General features: G+C 48.4%; 6 protein-coding genes across 6 annotated transcripts; 1 reads left to right on the top strand and 5 right to left on the bottom strand.

Annotated features, from left to right (window-relative positions):
* Positions 1 to 406: 406 nt before the first annotated feature.
* Positions 407 to 5,330, bottom strand: N7478_003297 (uncharacterized protein; the record flags this gene model as incomplete). The annotated part of the gene is made up of 3 exons (XM_056919511.1): positions 407 to 3,879; positions 4,283 to 4,330; positions 4,394 to 5,330. The coding sequence occupies 3 exons, from the start codon at positions 5,328 to 5,330 to the stop codon at positions 407 to 409; spliced, it is 4,458 nt and encodes a 1,485-aa protein (XP_056782669.1).
* A 1,662-nt stretch (positions 5,331 to 6,992) lies between these two features.
* Positions 6,993 to 7,998, bottom strand: N7478_003296 (putative mitochondrial methylglutaconyl-CoA hydratase (Auh); the record flags this gene model as incomplete). The annotated part of the gene is made up of 2 exons (XM_056919510.1): positions 6,993 to 7,563; positions 7,634 to 7,998. 2 exons carry the CDS (start codon positions 7,996 to 7,998, stop codon positions 6,993 to 6,995), a joined length of 936 nt encoding a protein of 311 aa, XP_056782668.1.
* A 345-nt stretch (positions 7,999 to 8,343) lies between these two features.
* N7478_003295 (uncharacterized protein) lies at positions 8,344 to 9,146 on the bottom strand (the record flags this gene model as incomplete). Its single annotated transcript, XM_056919509.1, has 2 exons — positions 8,344 to 8,742; positions 8,826 to 9,146. The coding sequence occupies 2 exons, from the start codon at positions 9,144 to 9,146 to the stop codon at positions 8,344 to 8,346; spliced, it is 720 nt and encodes a 239-aa protein (XP_056782667.1).
* A 1,140-nt stretch (positions 9,147 to 10,286) lies between these two features.
* On the bottom strand, positions 10,287 to 13,461 carry N7478_003294 (uncharacterized protein; the record flags this gene model as incomplete). The annotated part of the gene is made up of 2 exons (XM_056919508.1): positions 10,287 to 13,310; positions 13,375 to 13,461. 2 exons carry the CDS (start codon positions 13,459 to 13,461, stop codon positions 10,287 to 10,289), a joined length of 3,111 nt encoding a protein of 1,036 aa, XP_056782666.1.
* A 651-nt stretch (positions 13,462 to 14,112) lies between these two features.
* Positions 14,113 to 16,600, top strand: N7478_003293 (uncharacterized protein; the record flags this gene model as incomplete). Its single annotated transcript, XM_056919507.1, has 2 exons — positions 14,113 to 14,318; positions 14,377 to 16,600. The coding sequence occupies 2 exons, from the start codon at positions 14,113 to 14,115 to the stop codon at positions 16,598 to 16,600; spliced, it is 2,430 nt and encodes an 809-aa protein (XP_056782665.1).
* Positions 16,601 to 17,881: 1,281 nt separating this feature from the next.
* On the bottom strand, positions 17,882 to 19,522 carry N7478_003292 (uncharacterized protein; the record flags this gene model as incomplete). The annotated part of the gene is made up of 3 exons (XM_056919506.1): positions 17,882 to 17,924; positions 17,992 to 18,376; positions 18,430 to 19,522. 3 exons carry the CDS (start codon positions 19,520 to 19,522, stop codon positions 17,882 to 17,884), a joined length of 1,521 nt encoding a protein of 506 aa, XP_056782664.1.
* Positions 19,523 to 19,745: the final 223 nt, after the last annotated feature.

Below are 19,745 nucleotides of genomic sequence, written 5' to 3'. Positions count from 1 at the left end.
CTCGGAAAAGACTTTAAATTATTATTCTAAAAGAAGTGAAAAGAAAAAGAAAAAGAAGAGAGAGAGAGAGAGAGAACATAAAACAGACACCAACTTCATGCTTTATGACCTTGAAAACAGCCGCACATCCATGCAATCGACACTGTTATAGATGCATTCTTTCTAGGTCTCTGTCAAAGAGACGAATCTCAAAAAAAAAAACTCAAAATTGACCTCATAAGGCAAGAGGCTGTATGAAGCAAACATCAATGAAAGGTATAAAATGGTGTATCATAAAAATAGCAAAGAGCGAAAGCAAAACAAAAGCTCCATCAAAGATGCAAGGAAACCAAATATGTATGCAATAAGAAGAGAAAAAGAAGACAGATTATAGAGAGGCCAAGCGAAAGAAATGTTCGGGGTCTTATCATTGAAATCGTACACCCAGTCCATCGTAGTGATTAGGACGTTGCGGGGTACTACCACTGCGTGCGCGTGTTCCATATACCTCGAGTGGAGGGGCAGGAGTATAGACATGTCCCCCATCTTGAATCAAAGGTCCAGATAGGTTAGGATGATACAGCTGGTAAGTGGGAACATGTCTCGGTATCTGCAGCCGACCAGACTCCGACAATCGTTGACGAGCCTCTCGCACGTCAACGCGATGAGAACCGAAATTGAGTAACTGTGCAGGCTCCATCTCAGAATCCCATGCCGGCTTGACTGCTTGCAGTCGTTCGTCTACTGAGCCTACCCTGTGGTGATTAGGCATAGTATGCGGAACCAGAGCAGGATAGAGCAAATCAGACTGAAGGGCACTGTTTATTACGGGGAACTCACCATTCCAACTTGCTCGTCCAGTAATTGTATGCTGCGGTTGGAGCATTGGTGTGGGGGACCTCGATATATCGACCGGTCCTTGAAAACTCTGGAAAGGAGAGAAGCGTGGCGGGTAACGGACAGGCTCGGTTGCCCATGATTGGGTTGAAATTCCAGAAGATGCACGAGAAAGCGCATCAGGTCCTGGTCGCTCTGTAAATTGGGATATCGGAGCATCCGAAGGCAGGGAAAGAGGCAATGCACCAGGCATTATCGCGGAAGGATGAGAAACTATTGGCACAGGTTGAGGACCGGAAGGAATAAAAGTAGAACCGGAAACGCTTTGCGCCATTCTCGAATGATTCGACCTTGTGACAGTAATGTCTTCATCATAAGGGAGTAGTGGGCCATAAGGAAGAAGTGAAGGAGTACTAGCAGACATATCGCGTATAGGCTCAAATGTGGCAAGTGAGGCGCGTCGAGAGTTGATTTGAGAATTTGGTGCAGTACGCAAATCCAGCTCGCGCAATGGTTGATTGAGAAAATCTCGCCCAGGATCGCTATATGTTGATCGAGTCATAGCCTCTGCGATGATTTCATGTTGTGCCAACTCATGCGAGAGTGGCGAGGCAAATAATTGGCTTCCATATCCATCAAGAGATTCTGCAGATGCTTTCATCCGTGGCCCTATCAATTCTACTCCACGTCGCGAAGGCATGGAGGCTGGGCGCTTTGGCTCGGCATCGAGGATATGATGAGCAATCACGCTCGCATAAGTATGGTCGTTTTCATGGTCCTGAAATGGAGGGCTCGTGCTCGGCTTGAGGTTTTCACCTACTGCCTGCGTTCTGTCAGATTTCCGAACAGCTGCAAGTGCTCGCTCAGCGGCGGAGGCTAGTATCACGGAGCTGCCTCCCTCGTCTACGGATTTGCGACTTGATGACCCTCGTCCATGGACAGGTGAGATCTTGACCAACGGGGTGGCTGGTTTATTTCCCCGAAATCGGCGAGAGGACCCTCTAGTACGTCGTCTTTGCTGTTTTTCTCTTGGTGAACGTGATTTTGTGTGCCGCTCAACTAGCCTCCATGCATTACTATCGTCGGGTTGCACAGGAGGGCTAGAGGATAAAGGCGAGCGCTTCGGTTTCTCGGTCATCTGGCTCATTTGTGACAATGCTGGAGAAATTCTAGGAGCTTCTTTCGCTTCTCCATCGGTTTCATAGCCCTCTTCCGACTCATAGCCTGCCTGTCTAAAAATGTGAGGCGGGAATAAATCTAATTTAAACCGAGGAGGTGCGATTTCCTCGGGAGATTCAGCCCGAGGTGAACCCGAGTCTGTAAAAGCCCAAGTTGATTGGCGTGAAAGACCTTCGTCCGCTGAGGACTCAGGGAATGAGGAAGATGAGCTGCTAGAACGATCAAAGACAGATCTCTGATTACGTGCACACTCCTGAGAAGAACTTGGTGACCTCCGATTGATCTCATTACTAAGACTCTTCATCAATCGTCGCAGACTTTCTCTTGCCTCGCGGATAATCGGTGGGTGCACCCCAATACCGTGCCTCTTGGGGAAGAGTTCGATCAAACGCGATGCATGTGTCTCGTATTCGCGGTAATCCCGGATAAGTCCGCAGTCAGAAGAATGAGTCATTCTTTCCTTAGCGGCTTCCCAGGATTTACACAAAAAGCGAGTAGCAACGATTAGCCACGAGTCGTAAAACCCAGGGTCGTCTCGGCCCATGGTCTCTTTGTATTCTTCATCCTTAATTTTGAGCTCGTCTCGACAAAACCCCTGCACCACACTGTGGATCTTAACAACATCAACGGCAGAATTGCCACGGTATATAGAGAAAAAGCCTTCTTGGCTGCTCTCGGTTAACGACTCTGACAGTTCCGGTACAGGTTTAACGTCGACATTAATCTCGTCTCCTGATGGCGTTGAAATATGCTGTGCAAAAAATGGGTCGGAATCCGAGATTCTCTCAATTAAACCATAATGAATCAAAGTTCCCAGTGTATTATCAAGGTCTGGGTCCTCTCCGACTTGAACACTTGTTGTGATTTCAGCATTTTCAGCAGTCATGGCATTTTTTCCAAAGTTGAGAAGGCCAACAGGAATTTGGTGTCCAAGAAATGATAGCAAATTGATGAGATTCAAAGCCTGGCGCTGCTGCAGGCGATATAAATCATTCATAATGCTCAGGAATGGCTCCGCCAGTTTTTTGTCCGTCACTTGATGCTTAACGTGGTATCTTTCGATCGGCTTGCCTGTGGCATTGAGACGATGGCCAATAGCATGAATAGCCAGAGGCAAGCACTCGTAGTGATCAACAATTTCCACCGCCCGGAGAGCCTGATCCTGTGTCGGCTTTTTGATCCCGAGATCTTTATAAAGAAGCTTACAAGCATCTTCCACACTGAGTCGAGGCATTGACAAACAATAAGGTTCAAACAGGCGTTGCTTTTTTCGAAGTGTAGTATCAATCGATGTGTAAATGATGCTACACTTCTTATTCCAAGGTAAGAAAGGTCGAAAGTCATTAATATCGGTATCGTGATCAAAAGTAATTCCGTCATATATCAAAATCCACTCTTGTCGTGTCTGGAGCCAGTTTCGAACGGTGCTGACGTATGATCGAGCCTCGAGATAGACCGAATCCTCGGCATCCTTGCGATCCACCAGCCTGGCTGCTTGAGCGATCTCCCAGAAACACTTGTATGCCGACTCGCGAGATTTGGCATCAATCCAGAACACCCCTCCTGGGTAACACTCGCGTTGAGCAAAAACGTATTGCCGTGCTAGATGAGTCTTTCCTGATCCCGGTACTCCAGAAATCAAAACGGCCATGGTTCGATCTGCACGCGCCTTGGCCTTGAACAAGCGATTGTGCAGGATTTCTAGTTCCTTTTGCATGCCGAAAAATGTAGCATTTGGATGAAAGCCCGGTGGGGCAACAAAGGGCTGTGGCTCTCGCTGTGAGTAATGAGAGAACGTGAGTACGCCACTATTGCTCATCTCAGATACTGGGGAGCTACGGCCTTCAGTAGCAGGCGCACGAGGAAGGGTCGGTACAGAGTGACCTATGGGGAAATAAAAAGTCAGCCAAATGTCTGACTTCAAATAATTCCAAGGATTTCAATAAACGATTTGAATGATATCAGCTTGATTGTTGAGGGAGAAAATTGAGAGCCACCCTAGGAGAAAGGACCAAACGCTGAATTAAATACAAAAGGATAATCATAGTGGACACACATTGTCATAAAAATAGATCAAGAATTCCATGAACTCGAAGAAAATCAACAATAAAATGGCCGCAGGTATGGGTGTATTCGTAGTATTCGTAGGTGTTGCTGAGCGAAGACAAAAAGAAAGATAAGAGATTCACGCTGGCTTCAACTTGCACTCCTCAAACAGGGGGCTCTTCAACCTCATAATCCCTCAACGTAACTGATTCACTCGGTGCAGGGAGAAGGTGCGTCCTACCAATGTTATTCAAATTTGGGGTGCTTTGAGCTAGAGGGTCATCCTTGACTGGGCCAGTCAGCATTTTGACTCCAGTAGGTCGATATACATCTGAAGAATTTGAAGGCGTACCGTCGTAGATCTCGCGAGCTTTGGCCTTCATTTCCATGGTGCGAGTGGTTCTCTCGGCAACCCAACGGTCTGAAATCAGTGCAGGCGCTTGACGGGAGTATCGAAGAAGAGCCTCAGCAACAACCTCATAGCCAGCAGAGTTCTCGTCGTCAAACTTGCACATGTGACTGTGATCCGCCTCGATACCCATTCTCTCAACACCTTCAATATATGGGGCAGCAGAAGTTTCATCCACGATAATCTCCCTTGTTCCACGGACGTCGGTTGAACGAGTTTCGTGGAAAAAATAGATATGGAAGCGACTTATGATATCTGCAAACAAACTATTGATGTGCTGCAAGGTTTCATTGTTTGTCCGCAGTGCCTTGACCAATTGCGGGGATCCTTCCATAACCTTCTTGGGGAGAAGGGCACTACAGATGTTGTGCAACAATAAGCCCCATTTCGCGATATCTGATCCGTTATGCGGCGTGCCGAGGAAGAGGATACCGAAGGTTGATACATAGACGGAGCGGAGGTGCTCTGTTCGCTCGTTCGACAAGCTACGGCAGTAGATCAAAGCTCGTTTGACAACCAACCCACCGAGAGAGTGGCAAATAAAGATGATAGGTCGATCGGCGCAGTCACGGAGATTTCTATTCGCGGCCAGGTTAGATGCTAGAGTCTCCGCATGGCTGACGATCGAGTCGCGCGATGCGCCGTCAGTAAATGCGGTGACATTCGCATTGTAGCCATAGGTTAGGATACGAGGTCGTTGAGAGGCAAGCACATCGGGTAGGAGGTCAACGGGCCAGAAGCAATTAGTGGACTTGCTGGTCCATGAATCGTGAGGGTGGCCGTTGAGACCATGAACCAACACGATATCAACTGTGGGGTCACCGCGGGGAACATACACCTGAGTCAAGCCAAAAGGCTTGACCGGGCGAGAATCAGGCATGGATTTGTAGTGTACAATATTTCGGAGGTCAACAAACCATAGTTAAGATGGAAGCCAGAGAGAGGGAAATATTTGAAGCAATATATACAAGACCAAAAATACACAAGGCTAGTACCTACTTGTTATAACCTTGGAAACAAACAGGGTAGGAGCTGCAGGTGATACGGTTCCCCTGACCCATCCAGATGACCCAATGTAAACACTGGCCAGAGTGGAGTCCTCCCCGGGTAGTATGGGAGGGCGTTAACGCACAGGTGGCAAGAAACCCCTAGGCTATATATAATCTTTTACCGCCTAGAGTTGATACTGTATTGGCTGGAGGTATCGTGGTTTTCTGCCGGTCTAAAATAGGGAAATTGAGGTTTTTTTCCTTCTGGCCGCTATAATCCCAGGTCCCCGGGCCCCCAAAGCAAATGCAGATCGCAAAATGATCAGGACTGCGCCACGGGTGAGAGTGGAGTCCCATACCACCCATACCTGGTATTACTATTGGAGGAGTTGCCCGTGAAAGAAGTTGTTGATCCTGATGGAGTAGATACATCCAATAATCAAAACCCCCCAATACTCCTTTGTTACTGTTAATGCATTAGATCACATCAATCAAACTGCTAGCTCGATTTTGAGCGATCTACATAAAATCATCTATGTTCAGATATCTTCGTGACAACTGTACTGGATACCAAATCAATGTATGGAGTAGAGGGGATATAGATCAGCCAAGCACCAGAAACACCCTACCCGCCCTTGCTCTTCTCCGAGTTTCTTTTTTAGGACATTCTGGTGTGCAGATGCCTGCAGGAACCCAGGTAAAAGCCCGGAAGAGGCGCAGGCAATGAGCAAAAGTAGAATCCAACTAGAATCTAGGCGCCAGACCAGTGACTCATGGCTCCCACCTACTGTGACCAGGTTGCATCATTCGTCACTTTCTTTCAAAGGAGGTGGCGGGGGATCTTGAACAGGTGCCCTGTCCAATACCACTCACAAAACCTTGAAACCTGCAGATGAGCTCCGGGGGATCTCCCCGATGCCGTGAAGAATACCAGAGGCTACTAAGATCGGAACTGGATCCGAAGTGAACCCCATATACGGGGGACTGAACAAGTATGCGCAGCCCCCATCGGACTTGATTGTCTTAATTTTTAAAAAATGTTTTTACCTATTTGACAATTATAGGAATGGAATATTATATTAGTATCTGAACTCTCAGACTATTTTAAAATTTGTTTTTATTGTAGCAGCAGGGCGTTTCTGAAAGAATATCTGACTTTGTGCGGGGCGAGGCTCTACCCAAGGTTCATGCAGGCAACCGGGCTGAGTGAGAATGTTAAGCAGGGCTTTACTCCGTACAGCAGTCTGGATTACTACAAGCGCAAATGAACCTTGGAAACAAGAGACTTGGTTGTATTCATCTAAATTGCGCTCTTTGGAAGACAACTTGGCATGTAAGTGTACACACGATCAACCCCGTTATACTCTATTGCCATGTAGATTGCCATTTTGTAAACCAATACTCGTAAATTTATAGATTTGTAGATTCGAGGAATCACCAGTCAGACATATCAATTTATTTAAATTTCTTATATTCGTCTCATCAAAGATGAAAACTGAGCCTCTATACGACCCCAAATTACACATTCCAAATAAAGACAATCCGTAAAACATTTATCGTCCCCGGAAAGCTGGCTTCCGCTTCTCAGCAAAGGCGCGCAGCGCCTCATACCGATCCTCCGTCTCAATAACTCCCTCATAAGCTCTGTTCTCTGAGGCCTCCCCCATAGGCGATCCCTCCACGGCCAACAAAGCCTGCTTGATCGCAATAGGACCACCCTCGCAAATATCCAGCGCCAACCGAATAGCCTCCCTCAGGACCTTCTCGCGCGCAACACCCTCTTTTGTCGCCTCCTCGGGCAAAACCTCCACAAGACGGTCGCACAGCCCCATGAAGTAAGATTCTGGGCCAGTCACTCTGCGCCCGGTAAGAATCATGTCGCGCGCACGGTTCATACCAATGAGCGCAGGCAGCCTGTATGTTCCGCCAGCGCCGGGGATGATCGCAAGGCGGGTCTCGGGGAGTCCGACGATACTAGAGGAGCCGAAAACGCGAAGGTGTGTGGTGAGCGCGAGTTCGAGGCCGCCACCAAGGGCCATGGAGGAAATCGCCGAGATGGTGGGTATTTGGAGGTTTGACAGGTCTTTAAATGTGCTGCGGAGATCCAGGAGGAAATCTTCTGTTCTGTACACGACAATCACTAGTTAGCAAATATGGTCGTTACATCGAGTTCGAGCCGAAAGGAGAATCTCACTCGGCAGGGCTCATTTTGGCGCGCTCTTTTAGATCTGCGCCTGCGCAGAATGCGGCGTCAACGTTGCTTGACAATACCAAGGCACGAGTCGGCCCGTTGCCCTCCTCTGCGGCGACGGACTTCACGTGCTTGGATAGGGTATCGAGCAGGTGACGCGAGATCGCGTTGCGGGCGCTAGGCCGGTTGAGTTGGAGCACGCGTACATGACCTGATCCTGGTGCGGGGATCTGTTGAGTCTTGATCACTTCTTCGTCTGAACTGGTACTGTAGCGCGAAATGAAAACCCGGGTACAGGTTGAGGTAGGGCGAGAGAAGTGGGATAGAGGTGTGAGGCGAATAAGTCGGGGAGATAGGGTGGATGCCATTTCCTAGATCGATTTTGCAGATCGAGATGATTCTCGATCACAAGGTCCTAGAAAATGCTGGAGAGTAATATGGGGGGGGGGTCAAGTGATTTCAAGAGTGCAATCCAACTCTGTAGGAAATTACGGTTAAGTTGCTCTCGGGGCTCCGGCTGTGGGGAAAGCTCAAGAAGCCGCGGCAACCCGAAGATTGCCGAGCTGCTGTAAGTCTGTGACTACTGGAGCTTAATGTGGAATCTCTACTAAAGAACTTCACAAAGAGCTTGATATACTCTAGATTGTGGTAAGGAGCGGATAAACGTATTCCGCTAAATTATTTCATCGAATATGGAAAAGTGGCCACAACAACTAACAACCACCCAATAGCTTATACGTGACCTGTATGTCAAAATCACCGTCCACAGATGGTACATACGGGTTTCCCTCATTATCTGTCCATTCGATGACAGCATTGCTTTCTTCTTCTTCTTCTTCTTTGTATCCAAGAAGTCGATCAATGTCCTGTGTCACCGGGCTTGTGTTCGTGGTGATGACAAACGACGCGCTGTTCTCCCGCGCAACCCTTAGCAGCTCCACCTCAATGAAGTACATACACTGGACTCGCTCGGCCTGATCATGAAGCCGCTTTCTGTCAATAGCCGTTATTACACTCTCCATGAAGTGACTCATGTTCCCCTTTTGTTGGATTTTGTTTATCACGCCTTCTTCGAGCTCGCTCAGAAATTGCATGGGAGCCCTTCCCGGCAACTATCAGATAAGATGTTGCAGCAAACACCAATCAGTGAATTTTCAGAGTCGAACACACCAAATGTGATAGATGGCGCCCGTACCATAAAAGGCTCAAGATTCTTCAGGATCTGTACCATTTCAATATAGCAGTTCGTTCTGGTCCTGGCGGGATTTGAGGAACCATTCCACATATACGATATCGGCTGAGTGTCGACCATGTTTGACGCCTCCAGCTCCCATGCTTCATCTGTATTGCTTCGGTCCAGCGGCCTGACTGTCCACTGAGGTGGCGGGATGGATCGAGAGCAAGAGTGTTGCTTTCTCGCAAGCGAGTCAAATACATGCCAAAGTGATTTGGCGGCAAAAAGATCAGCCATGCTGATGTCCATGCCACCTCTCCGGAGTTTAACAACACAGGACATCGCGTTTAGAGATGTGCCCCCAGCGGTAAAGAAATTCGTCGCTAGCAGGGTCTGGACTGACTCCGACCTAATTCCCTCGCGACCAAGAATTGCTACAAAGTCTTGCAGTTGTCGCAGAACTGGAGTATCCAAGTAATGCATGCCAGTCCAGTCGTACAAAGGTTCTTTGTTTCGGAGATAGTTGTCTCGTCATACCAGACCTAGAAGGAGGCAAGCAATGTGTAGTTCGCTTTCTGTAAAGGAGTGCAGCTAACAGGCCTCAAGACTCTGCACAAACGCATTTGCCCAGAGCTGCTTCTGCTCATTCCGAGTCCTGGGATGCCATTCAGGCCGATTATCAGAATTTAGTTCTCCCTCGTATGACAGATTGGAGCTCGCCTGGCTTTGCAGCATTCTTTCCATCGGGAACGTCTTACCCATCCATGTTGGGCGAGTTTCTAGCTACCTCTTTCGCTAACTCAATGTTCAGTTGGATATGCTCCCCCGCAGCCACAGAGCTTGAAGAAGTTGTGATGGACTGGGTCGCAGAGGCTTCAACCTTGCACACGTCCTTTTACCATAATAAACCCTCTTCTAAGAGTGGCGGGCTCATCATGAGTTCGGCTTCGGAAAGTGTCATAACGGCTATGGCTGTCGCTCGGGGTCGCGCACTAGAGGCACGGTTGAAAGATCCAACTAGGGCTGCAGTTGCAACCTCTCAGTGTCGATTAAGAAACATGCAACTTAGAGAGAGCGCTAGTTTTGTTGGGACGGATTTAAAAATACCTGTTAGACCCTGTGAGATTGGTTTTCACTTTCACAGTTGGACTATTTCACGCCTATTAGCTTAGTACTATTCACCCGATGGCATGAGGTTAAATATCAATTTTCTAAGCTGGATCGTAAGACTGGCGCTATAGTATGGATGAAGCCAGTTCACAATTGCCACGCCTACTAGGCCACACTGAAGTAGTAACCAGTGACGTAGGGCGTGCAGTCTAGGAGCCACATGTTCTTGACACCTAATGCAACACACGACCCTACGTACTTTACGGTGTCAATCATACATTAGATTCGTGCGCAGGCTCAAAAGCCAAGAGAAATGAATAGGTAGTAAATGGGGTATCATAATTCACAGGTCTATAAGCAAAAATTGCACTATTATACATTCACATATTCCTCAACCTCTGCCAGATCGGGCCATTCCCAGCCTGGTGTCCGACTGACTATGTCGTATGCCTCCTCCAGCTTAGAGTCCGATGATATCTTATCATTCCGATCATCCGTAACAGACTGGGGGTGTAGCTTCTGCAGGTACATTCGGGTAGCAACTAAGGTCTGACGCATCATTTGGCTCCCGTTTAGACGTTCTTCAGCAACCTCGTTCAGCAAAGCAGATGACCGACTCATCCACCGCAGCAGATGTAACAGGCCGTCATCGTCTCCAACCATTCCCATGGCCCGCACAAAGCTGTGTAGTGTTGCATATGACGGGACATGAAGAAGAGAAGGCGTGGTGATAAGTGAGTCCGTCTCACTATCCATGGCAAATATGCTTCGCTCCGCAACACCAGAGGTTTGTGCAGAAGGGAGAACCAGCTGATCAAAGTGAGCCTTAAGAAGAGACAGGCCATTTTCAACCAGAACATCGAAGTGATCACGATCATCGGTTTCTGGGAACTTAGCAGAGACTTGATAGAGTCTGGTTGCCTTTTCTACTAGTTCGGGTTGTTTGATTCCAGCATCAATCGCTCTGCTGAACGTTACACATAAGGACTGGAAATCATTTGGCCCAGGTGCAATATTGCGCGCACGCATCCAGGTTAAGACTTGACCAATGCCATGCCACGCCACTAGGCGAACAAATCGCTTGGTGCGTGCTGTTTGTTGTCCACCAATGGGATCAAGGTGGAAGGCAGAAAGAAGATTATGCCAGGCCCAGCGGCAAGGCGGTTGGCGTAATTTGACTAACTGAGTAGCATGCCAAAATGCTAGCGGGTGGCCTGCTGGTCCTAGATCTTCCTGGTTTTCGGAAAGAAAGGCAATAGGCCCATCGGGTTCATATTGGGTTGGAAATTCAACGTCAAACTCGGTCCGGTCGGCCATGAAGACATCCTTGGCACATTTACTGACGGTTAAAGGCGAATGTTTGCACAAAAACTTGATAAAGGCACCGAATATGACGTCCGGCAGAGCTTCAAGGGCTCTAAGATGCTTTTCTTGGTACTCCGATGGATGACGCCATACAGTACATAGCCCTATGATCTGGTCCTCGGTAAGACTGCTGGCATGTAGGTAAACCAGTCCCGAACGCAAAGTTGGGGCAGACAACAAAAGGAGGGCAAGCAGCCTGCCAGAAGGAAGAATATCATGAGAGATCATTTCGTCCAAAAATTCGTTTAATGATGGCGGTTCTGAGCGCACATAGATAACGTCCCGTGCCGAAGCCGGTTCTGCGTAAACCTCCCGCCCGTCGCCCGGCAGAGTCAGACTAGCCCGATCAAAATCACTACCAGCCAAATTTTGGCGATACAACAATTTTTCGGCCATCGCAGCGTACATCGCAGCTTTTGGAGGCAGGCCATGATCCTGGTAAGATAAGAAACAAGCCCAGGCTTCACGTACAGTTCGAGTGGCGCGAATTCGTGCAACCCACATGAGGTGGTGATCACGATCCTGGCGACTTTTCAGCGGCCAAGACTCTCGTGGCGGAGCAAGAGACCTTGTTTGAACTGTCGGGCTGCCATCGGTATCCCAACCAGCCAAGATAGAAGAAATCTCCTCCCAGAGCCGGGGGGAATACCCTGCTTCTTTCATTTGAGACAGTACGTTCATTGCACGACTGTGGAGACCTTCATTTCCTCGTTGAGCATCAATTCCAAGTTTTTCTTCCTTCCAGGGAGGCCATGAGGGAGCTTTCAAGTCTGCAGATTGGCGCTCGTCTGTTGTCTTTTTATGGGCCAGTTGAACGGCAACCACGGCTCGATAACCTTCCCGTGTTACAGGAAGAACCGGCTTATGAGTGGCCATGGCACGAAGAAGCTCGAATTGCGCTTGTTGTTGCATGAAGGCTGATCGGAAGGGATGAATTTTCGCGGGGAGGGAGAGTAATGAAAGACAAAGGTTGGCCATTTGGGTTCTGAAACGTCTATCTTTTGACTCGTCGGGGATTGATTTGCCTGTCCTTTCCGTGCCTGGCATGGTCAAAAATCGGGCAACCGCGCGGGCAACGACAGGGAAAGCCTCGGGCCATACGTGCCGCGCATGCCGTATCAAACGCTTGGTCAACAGCATACAAGTAGTTACATCGACCTGAGGCCTTCTGGGGTATATGCTTTCCGTAGCGGGTACCTGCTCTGTCTGCAAAGACTGACCCAGTATGTCAAGACTTGGGAGAGGTTCACCGCTCATCAGATGTAAAGAATGGATAAGTAACAACCGAAAGACATGAGGATCTAGATGATGCTCTTTTAAGAGAAGCAAAACAATGAAGGGCGGGACACGAGGCCCATTAGTCGATATCTTTTGATTTTTATAATCAGCTTCCAACAAAAGCAATCGCGAGGCTGCTTGATATGGATCGTTGCTGGTCAAAATCCACGCCCATGCAACCACATCATCCACGCTGTAGCCTCGTACTTCGAGGTAACGGCGGTTGCTTGCTCGGAAGACGTCTCCGAGCGCGACCTCCCATGCATTCAAATTATCTGCCTCAGAAACACTGCGAAGTAAAGGATCGACATATTGGATGTATTGACCAAGCGTTGTTTGTAGAGACTGTCGCACAGAACGTGATCGAGGTTCTTTCTTTAAGAGATTTTTAGGAGAGATGACGTATTTTGTATTGCGTTTCGAAATTCCGGCGGCTGTTTTGAATCGCCTTCCAGACCCAAGAGGATGGCCTGCTTGTTGAAGGGAATCAGAAAGGTATTCAGAGGGTGTAAGCGTAGACTTGGTGGTGCATTTTCTTCGGGGATATCGAACACGCGCTGATGAGTCGTCCTGTCCATTTTTGACTTCGATGCTGTCTTCGTGCTGAACGTCCGAGTCTATAGCTAGGACGCGGGAGTCGAGCCCACGAGAGGGACCATTTGTGTGGAATAAGCGGCGGTTGTCTCCAGAGGCATCTCGCAGCAGGTCGCGGCAGTGATGCGTAGGGCGTATAATATCGCCAAAATTCCAATTCTAATAGAACAATTAAGTTAGCAAAAGACTCCCAGCCTCTTCAAGCAACCTTTTTCAAGCATACCTTGTACCACTTAAAAGTCCGAGGATGCGCGGCTCTTAAAGAGGATATCCCCGAAAGGCCTCGAAGATGATTGAGAGCCGATGACATCCATGAATGTGATCATAGAAACACCTTCACCAGAGCACGCACTCCAGTCAGGTGTTACAATATTCTTTTCCTGGAGGTTTCCCAAGAAAACATTGACCAACTAAACAAGAAAAAGAAAAGTACCTGAAGCCAAAGCTTCCGGCAGAAAATGGGGGAGCGGGCTCCTCACGTGACCGATCGACGCATTTCGGACAAGCGCGCATTCTGAGTCTCACGAAACGGTATCGCCCTCGTCTTCCCAATTCTCATACAAATTCACTGCTCAAGAAATTCACCACTTGAGGAGGTGGTCCAGTCCATTGCACACCTTAAGGTGTATACTCGCTTCATTTTTTTGCATCCTTCAATCTTGCTTTTCCACCCCAAAATCTGGACTCTTAACGTGTTGTTCCTCCTCTCCCTCTATCGTCGCGATTTCATCCTTTCTTGATCCTGTCGCGAGCCTCGCATCAAGGTTACTCGAACCACCATTCGCGAACCAGATCACATAATACCTTCAACCACGACGACCCATTGATAATCACCTCCTCGGTCGCGTCTTTCTGATCTTCTCTTCGAGCATTTCAGAATCCTCCTAGCGATCATCTGCATTGAAAGGGACCGCGTCCAACGAAACCCTAGCTACTTGACACCAACCACGAACCCTCCACCATGAGCGCCGACGAGAGTGAAGATCCCAGGCCTTTGGCTCCCTCAAACGGCGAGTCTCACATAGAGTCTGCTGCGACCGCGACCCCAGCCAAGAGGAAGCGTTCAACCCAAGATGATAGACCAGCGGTTGAGTCTACTTCATCGACATTGCATGACAGAAGCAACCTGCATGAGACTCTACGAAACCTTGTTGGCCTCTTGCTAAAGTAGGCTTGCCCATTTTTGAGGATGATTGTCTTCACAGAGTTTACTGACAGCTGATAGGCATGACACCGAACTCCAGCTTCTATCATGTCCCTTTCCCACGTCGACAGCCAAACCCCGGGTTAAGCGAGCTAAAACTTCGGGGGATCAAGATACATCAAATATTCGGACCCGAGTCGAGTCAAGTCACTACAATACTCTGCAGGAATTCTTGGCCGACATCGAGCGAGCATCTGCTGCGGTGATTGAGCGCAATCAGAACCAGACAAATGGAACGAAGCCCGAAGGCTCCGCCTTAACAGAGGTGGTCAATCTCATCGCAGCCTTCAAGAAGCATATGAACACTCTCGTCGGGCAATCTTTTGTCAATCAGTCTGACATCAAAGCCGAATACCCAGATGAGGATGATGAGCAGCTACTGTCCCTCGTTTCAAATTCAGGGGCTCGTGAGGATAAACAGGCTTTGACTATGTTTGGTGGAAACCAATCGCAACCTAAACAGTTGTTCTCTAGTTTGCAAAAATCGGTTCAAGTGCCACTGCAGTCTGAGTCTGGTGCGGAGAAGGTTGTTGAGGTACAAGAGCAACTTCGCGAGGGGGGTCTGCCTAATGGCATCGCAACTACTCGGGTAGTTCCATATAATTTAGAGTCCGCTGAAGATAAGCCCAAGAGGACATTTGGTGACGTCTTCGCTCCTCGGTCTGGTTTGCCGCCTGCTGAGCCCAGGAAACGGCGCCGAAGCACAGCAGTCTCTTGGATCGACCCATTTGATCTTGTCCTAGACGTCAATAATTTCTCGGGCGAAAGCAACAACTACAGTTTTGCGACGCTGCCAGCCACGCAATGGTTGCAATATGGCGGTGTTTCATCCTCATCGTCATATTGGTCTCGTGTTGAAAAGCATAACGAAGAATCAGGCTTTGTGTCAAGACACGAGGATCCAGCGCTGTGGACCGATGATGAATCTGCTATTTTGCAAGGAGTTTATTCCTCGTTCGCTCCGTCTTTCGACAGTTCCAATGCCGTCATACAGGCTGACTCAAAGAATCTAGTTTGGTGGGGGCAGCGAGGAGCAAGGCGCTTACGTACACTTCTCTCTCTTCCATATCCAGAAAATGGACTAGAGGACAGTTCAAGAGAAGTGGACGTTGAAGCCATCGATAAAATGGATGAGAGCTTCCTTGATGAGGTGGCCGAATCGCTGAAGCCGAAGGACTATGCAGAATATCTTGCTCAAACAGAGCAAACACCTAAAGCGGAACCAGAATCAAGAGAGATCGACGATGTCCTTGCGGAGGTTTCCAACCTGCTTGAAACACTTGCTTCATATCAAAATATTCGCCGAACTACACTGCCCTCAGATGATGAAATTTCCGAATCGAATGAAAGCCCTGCGCCAGAAATCAACGATGCAGAAACCCCGTCAGATGAAGAGAGAGCTGTTTATGAAGACCTCAAGTCCAAGCTTGTTGCCATTATTAGCAACCTTCCTCCATACGTTGTCGCCAAGGTCAACGGTGACCAACTAGCAGAATTAAACATCAGTCAAAAGATCATCATTGACAACCCCGACTGGCAAGGCACCATGGAAAAAGATGACTACTCCCTTCAACAGGATCGTGCGGCAGCCATCGCTGCCCAGACCAACGCTGCCAATCGTGCCTCGACACCGTCGTCTGCCCGACCTGCCAACTACCAAGCTCCCCACTCTGCGTACAATCAGCGTGCGTTCAATGCAAACGCCCGTGTCTCTCAAACACCGAGTGGATTCCCAACACCGCAGCCAACTCGACAACCATCAACGGGCGGCTCGTTTCCTCCTGGTTATACTGGGGGTCGACCACCAAGCACTCCTTCCCAACGTCCCGGATCCAGTTCGCAATTTCCGCAGGCCAACCCACAGTACAACCAGGCCAGCAATGTACCACAATTTCAGCGACCTACACCCAATGGGTATACACCCCAGCCTTACTCACCAAGGCCTGGTCAACCCGCTCAATATGGTACACCACAAGGGCGTACCCCGTCCGCTTCAGCACCTTCAGCTTCCGCTCAACGGTACCAGCAGTACGCTACCCAGACACCCTCACAGGGATACTTGAACAGCGCTGCCGCCGCGGCATATGCTAGAAGTGCCGCAGACCAGAGCGCTGTAAACAAAACACACCTGGCAGCTCAAGCCCGACAAAGTCCCTCCACACCTCAACCACACTATGAAGCTCGACAATCACAGGAAGGGAGTTTGACACCAGGGAAACAGAATGGGACCCCCATTCAGTCATAGAAAATCAATTCCTCGCTCGTCGTTGTTCGAATTTGTTTCAAATTATTGAAAAGTTCTCTCTTGTCCCTATCTTGTTCTTAGCTATATGGCTTCCTCTTTCTGAACTTTTTGGGTCAACTTTTTCTTCTTCTTTGCTCGAAAATGGCTTCGAGTCTTTTCCATTTCCATCCTTTCACATTCTCCATTGTGTTTTTAATGATCCTTTCCAATCATATTTCGTGGGGTGTACCAGGTCTTGTGGTTTCTTTTCTTTTCTTTTGTATCGGTGGTGTTGTGTTGAATAATAAGCGATTGGCGCGTGTCTGTGCATGGTTTCCAATTTTACAAGAGTTCGGCATGGGTGAAACAGGCTGGTGATGCGAGGCAGTCTGCACTTTGTTCGGTTTATAGTGTTCGTTTAGACGAGATGAAGATTGCTTTCGCTTTTATCACAATTGATGTATTCTATGATGTTTAAACCCCGTATAGGTACTCGACAGTACCTATGCTATCCACTATGTACGATTCTTAAAGCACAAACTACGTAACACTTTAAAGCCCCCAAAAGATGACCTTATATATAATACTACTGGGGCGGCCCCAAGCGTAGCCAACTATGAGCTTAAAAATAACCTTCTAATTAACCTTGGAAGTGGCGAGAAATTGGGTTCATACAAGGATGGACTCGGCCCCAGGGCCAAATTTGGATTTGATCCACCAATTCGGTTCTAAGGGCGACGGGGTCTAAGCATCAATAGAAGAATACATAGGTATGTATTATATCTCAATCCCGGCATTTATTTCATATCTTTCATAAATGGTACACTTCAACAGGTGAAAACAACGTATAAAACTCATTATAATCCTCATAACACCTCATTCCCAAATCACAAGTGAGGTATCTCCCATCCAACCCAATGCTCAAGCTCAAGCTCAAATTCCAATGCCATCAACAACCAATAATTCAGTTGTAGTAATTTGTTATAACAATTCAAAAGAAATACAAACGCCACTATCCTGAATCTTTCAACCTGTCCGAGAACTTTTGAGCTAATCCTCTTATTTTGAACGTCATCAAGGGCTTTTATGTGCAATCATCTCTGTATAAAACTTTTGGTGAAATGCGCAGCCATGTCAATGTTCATGCTGGAGGCCGGCGGCTAGTTCCCTTCTGGCGATCAATAATGTAGTAGACGAAACCGAAACTGACAAAGGAAAATAAAAGAAGAAGAAAAAGACAAGTACAAAGCACAATCCATAAATGAATAGTTAGGGGATTCGTCATTCATTACCGCTTGTTCTCTATGGAATGAACATTGCGGCGAAGGTCATGAAACCGAAATATCTGTGGAACATGTCAGCTTGGGTACAGTGATAGATTGATGCAGGTGTTGCGGTTCTCTTAGTCTTACAGTGTAGCACATCTCCAGCCATCTCTTGAGTCAACAAGAGCATCAATGCCGGCGGAATAGTTCGCTGCGATTGCGGCTGTGGCACCGGCAACGACTGTTACTACGACCAATCGGCCGGAGAATTCTGCAATCATGCTGAATGCAAGGAGCGGTAGTAAAAGAGCAGCAGAGGCTATGATTATAGCCATGTATACTGGTGCGGCGGCGGCGGATGCTGCCAGGCGGGGTGTAAGAGATACAAGGTCGACACCGTCGTCCAGGAAGCGGGTTTCAGCCGCAGCTATGGGATTGTGTTCTTTCATCCAAGAGCGGTAATTCTGAATGTCATCTTCTGTGGCGCGGGGTAGGGTCTGAATGACTTTACTGTATGCACTGAGTGCATTGTCTGAAAGATTCGTCAGGGCTGTTTCTGGTTTTTTACTAGAGAAGGTGGCTTACTGTATTGTTCGGTCTTTTGAATCAGAGCCGACATCAGATCCATACGCCGATAATGCAGCGATGAGAAAGATTGAGACTGGGCATCTACTCGGCGAGATGCAGGTACGGGCTTATTGCCGTCTTTTTCGGCGGCGGCGGCACGGTGCATTTCTTCGTATTCATCCAAGATATTGAGGTCTTCTTCCATCTGTGCAATCTCATCTTGGAGATGGAGTAGAACACGATGGTTTAAGCTCTCGAAGCGTCTGTACATTGGAGGGAATGCTCCCTTGTCTTCCCCACGCGAACGAGTCAAATGTGATGCCACGAGACCATATCCCGATGTCGCTTGGGAAGCAGTTGAATCTCTTCGTTGCAATGCACGGTGGATACTATCTTCCGGGCTACTAGGAGGGGATGGTGGCAGTGGGGACCGGTGGATAGAGGCAGCATCTCTATAATAGTTCTCCGGTCGAGAAATTTGCAATTGACGCTTGCCTGGCGGCGGTGGAGACCCTGCTGTGGAGCTAGGATAGTCCTTCGGAGCAGATGATTTTCGCGCTGGCGGTGACAATGGCTTGCGCGATACTAACTGGGTTTCAGAAGGGACGGATGGAGGTGATGGTGCCTGTGGCGGCCGAGAGTCACTTGCGATTCTTGACGTTCCGCCAGTAGATGACCCCGATAGTTTGGGAGAAGTGCCAGCCTTCGATACCAATAGTGCATGCGGTACAGGGCTAGCACGGGGTTTAGGTGACTGGATCTTAGTGACAGCAGTCCGAGTGGCGGGAACAGGAGCCTCGTCCTCGGATTCAGACTCGGATTCCGACGATGAGGATGGCGAGACGTCGCTATCCTCGAGAAATTCGAATACGTTGGGGACTTTCTTTGTTGGTTCTGCGGATTGTGGTGATGACTCGGAGGCCGCCTGCGGCTTCACGACATTTTTAGAGCCAATGGTCCGGCCAGAAGTCTGAACTTTCTCTGGGGTTTTAACGCTCTCCACGGAGCCAGCCTGTGTTGATGTTGTTGTTGCAGTTGAAACCGTCGATGATGTTCTCTTCCTCCCATCCTTCTTTGTTGGCTTCCTAGTTCGCATACTATTGAGTGGCATGATGATCGGCGATAATCGGCAAGTATCGTTTGTTTATTAATTGAAGAATGATTGAATCAGTGTTTTTTAGGCCATGCCCGTAATAACAGTGATTGAATGGCATAAATGTTTGGTTGTAATGGTAATGGGTTCAAGAGCGTCACTATCGGGCCGCGAGGCATGGCAAGGGAGGGGTTGAATTCCGATCAGATCACGACGTCAAGCCGCGGAATCTAGGGGTCGG

Source organism: Penicillium angulare (genome assembly GCF_028827245.1).
Source record: "Penicillium angulare strain IBT 27051 chromosome Unknown utg000003l_segment0_segment0, whole genome shotgun sequence".
Taxonomy (NCBI): Eukaryota; Fungi; Ascomycota; class Eurotiomycetes; order Eurotiales; family Aspergillaceae; genus Penicillium; species Penicillium angulare.
The sequence above is the reverse complement of the archived record's forward strand: the minus strand, read 5'-3'. Positions and strand labels throughout refer to the sequence as shown.